Source organism: Priapulus caudatus, unplaced genomic scaffold, assembly GCF_000485595.1.
Source record: "Priapulus caudatus unplaced genomic scaffold, Priapulus_caudatus-5.0.1 Scaffold1252, whole genome shotgun sequence".
NCBI classification, from domain to species: domain Eukaryota; kingdom Metazoa; phylum Priapulida; class Priapulimorpha; order Priapulimorphida; family Priapulidae; genus Priapulus; species Priapulus caudatus.
The window spans coordinates 17,420-20,187 of NW_014578313.1; the positions used below are offsets into that span (position 1 = coordinate 17,420).

Below are 2,768 nucleotides of genomic sequence, written 5' to 3' on the forward strand. Positions count from 1 at the left end.
TATATATATATATACTGTTTATATTTGATTGGTTCTTATATGCAGGTTTGACTATACTAATTCGCGCGCCTGTCACTTTCAGCCCAACGTCGCTGGTCGCAAGACGTTGTCGCAGCGAGAGGCGAGGGACTGCAAGGTGATAGGTAAGCGCAGGCAGGCAGTGGCCGCCATCTTCCCCTTCCATAAACTCCAGAGCTCCATAGATTCTTGGCACCGCTAAGATCACGACTTGCCTCCCGTGTAGTGTCTCATCAAGTCCTACTATCCGATCGTGCGCATAATCCCTTCCCATAATATAATATACATATATATGTACTACAGACATATATATATATATATACATATATCATCTAGTCCTAATGCTTGTCGAAATTGCGACGTGCGTTGAGAGTTTGTAGCATCCATTGAACATGTTTTGAACGAACCCGAGTTGGTTGTAGCGAATGTTCCAGTTTACGACTGTTCGTTTGTTTGTTCGTTCCTCCCGCAGAGCGCCTCATCAATTCCTACTACTTATCGTGGGCAAGAACCGCGCGAACCCCCCGCGCTGCGGAAAGTTCATTTGCAACCTTTCGTTCGTTCCTCCTGCAGAGCGCCTCATCAAGTCCTACTACCTGATCGTGGGCAAGAATCGCGTGAACCCCCCGCGCTGCGATAAAGTTCATTTGCAACCTTTCGTTCGTTCCTCCCGCAGAGCGCCTCATCAAGTCCTACTACCTGATCGTGCGTAAGAACCGCGAAAAACCCCCGCGCCGCGGAAAGTTCATTTGCAACCTTTTGTTCGTATGCGGCTCTTGTTTCGTTTGTTATCGCTAATGCCATGTCGTTGTCATAATTTATTTGCTTTCTTAATAGCTGTGGCCCCCTTTTCACTCTGACCGGAAACTTGCGGGGGAAAAACCATTTTTGTGGTTGTTTTCGAGTAGCCAAGTGCTTCTTCTAAATGTTAAAAAAAAAAATGAAGCATCTTACATGGTGACCATGTCCGGGTGGGAAGATCTACAGCTAAGCATTAAAAATTATAATTAATCGTAGAAATAATCTTTATCTCTGTTACCTTAAAATGGATAAATGTTGCTGGTGTAATTATTTAATTCATCATAACTCGTTAACCGTCGTCACGCCTGACCCCAGCGACTCGTACGATATATGTGTGAGAAAACGCTTGTAGATTTTAAAACCAATGTTCTATTTTGTGTGAATGGTTTGAACGTTGTCGTTAGCAAGAAACCACACACGACCTCGACTTGGCACTTTCGAAGAGGACTTGCAAGACGGTTAATATTTGGATTTGTAATGGTGTAGAAAATCAACAATCGGTTTTATTGTTGTATGTAACCGTAAGTAACCGTAAACCCGTGCGTCTGTCGTGATGGACGCGGGCAACTCTAGCCAATCATTGATGCGATAGGAGAGTTCTAGAAGATCGTTCTTAGCTACAAAGTGCCGCAAAGTTGACAATTAGAGGTGCACGTGCAGAAACACGTGTGAACCGGGTTGGCTTGGGCCATCCTTGAAAAATTATGTTTGCTGTCCTCCGACCAACCCACGAAAATAGTTTTTTTTTGACATTTTGGGTTCTATATTTTATTTTTTTATTTTTTATTTTTCATAGTTAAAACTGAAACACAAAGCATGTGTGGCAAACATGAGGACAGACTTAAAATAACTATTATGCCTCACAAAAAAATGACCTACCTACTTACCCACTAAAAAAATCATGGGTCGGGGGACAGCAAACATAGAATTTTTCAAGGATGGCCTTGACCGAGCAGCAATACTCAACAACAGAGGGCTGGTCAGCTTGCTCGGACTGATCGGTCAGTTGAATCCTCCGTCTGCTTCTCGTGCGGACGGAGAACCGTAGCGAGTTTATGGCACGTGACTCCGTCGCTCAACCTTTGCCGCTGTCTACTCTCGCTCTCGCGCGACAGGTGGCGCCACAGGAGCTGGCGACGGTCGACACGAGCAGCTGGAAGGTGATGAACATCCTTCGCGGCGGCGGCGACCTCCGGAACCTCGCAATCAACGGCGCGAAGCAGCAGCAGCAGCAGCAGCCTCCCCAGATGCAGACGCCCCAGAAGACCGTCAACCTGCTGCCGGAAATCGTGAGTCGCGTTTCGCTCGCCGCCATCTTGAGAGCGCGGGTCGGGTCGGGTCGCGGTCGCGCGGGTCATGAGCGCGGGGGTCGTGGGTTACACGCAGGGTGGCGCGTTGTTTCAGCTGAAGTTGTGGGTTACACGCTGGGTGCAGACCCGCCAACCCTTACGATTTTTTCGTATTCCTTACTAATTCCAAGATGTTTTTAAGAATGTACGATCAAACTGAAAAACTTTACGACATTTTAAACGACTTATTAACATTTTTTACGACTTGAAAATTAATGTGTTTTTTACATTGTGAGCCGAGAAATATCTGGCGATTGTGGGCGCAGCCATATTGGATCACGCGTTCACATTGTTCTCGCGTGATCTAGAGTTAGTCCCATCATTCATTGTGCGCATAACATACAAACAAAATGGCAGCCTGCTGCAAGAAAAGAAAAGCCTTACTATTTTCATGAATCACAGGTTGGCAGGTCTGACTGGGTGGCGCGTTGTTTCAGCTGAAGTTGTGGGTTTCGCGTGAAGCGTGGCTGTCGTCAACGTGAATTATTTGCGAAAAAAGTTTCCCAGTTGTCCTACTTATATTAAGGCCAAACAAAAAAATACCTGTGTTTCCGATTTCATGCTGAAAAAAAATAGGTAGGGTAGGTAGGCTTTAACTTT

The 2,768-nt window shown here is 45.8% G+C and overlaps 1 protein-coding gene across 1 annotated transcript in view; it reads left to right on the top strand.

Annotated features, from left to right (window-relative positions):
• LOC106815977 (dynamin-1-like protein) overlaps positions 1-2,768 on the top strand; it is a 23,270-nt gene that overhangs the window by 12,687 nt on the left and 7,815 nt on the right. The window contains exon 11 of the mRNA XM_014820512.1: positions 46-143. Coding sequence (XP_014675998.1) covers positions 46-143 — 98 coding nt within the window. The remainder of the gene's footprint in view (positions 1-45; positions 144-2,768) is intronic.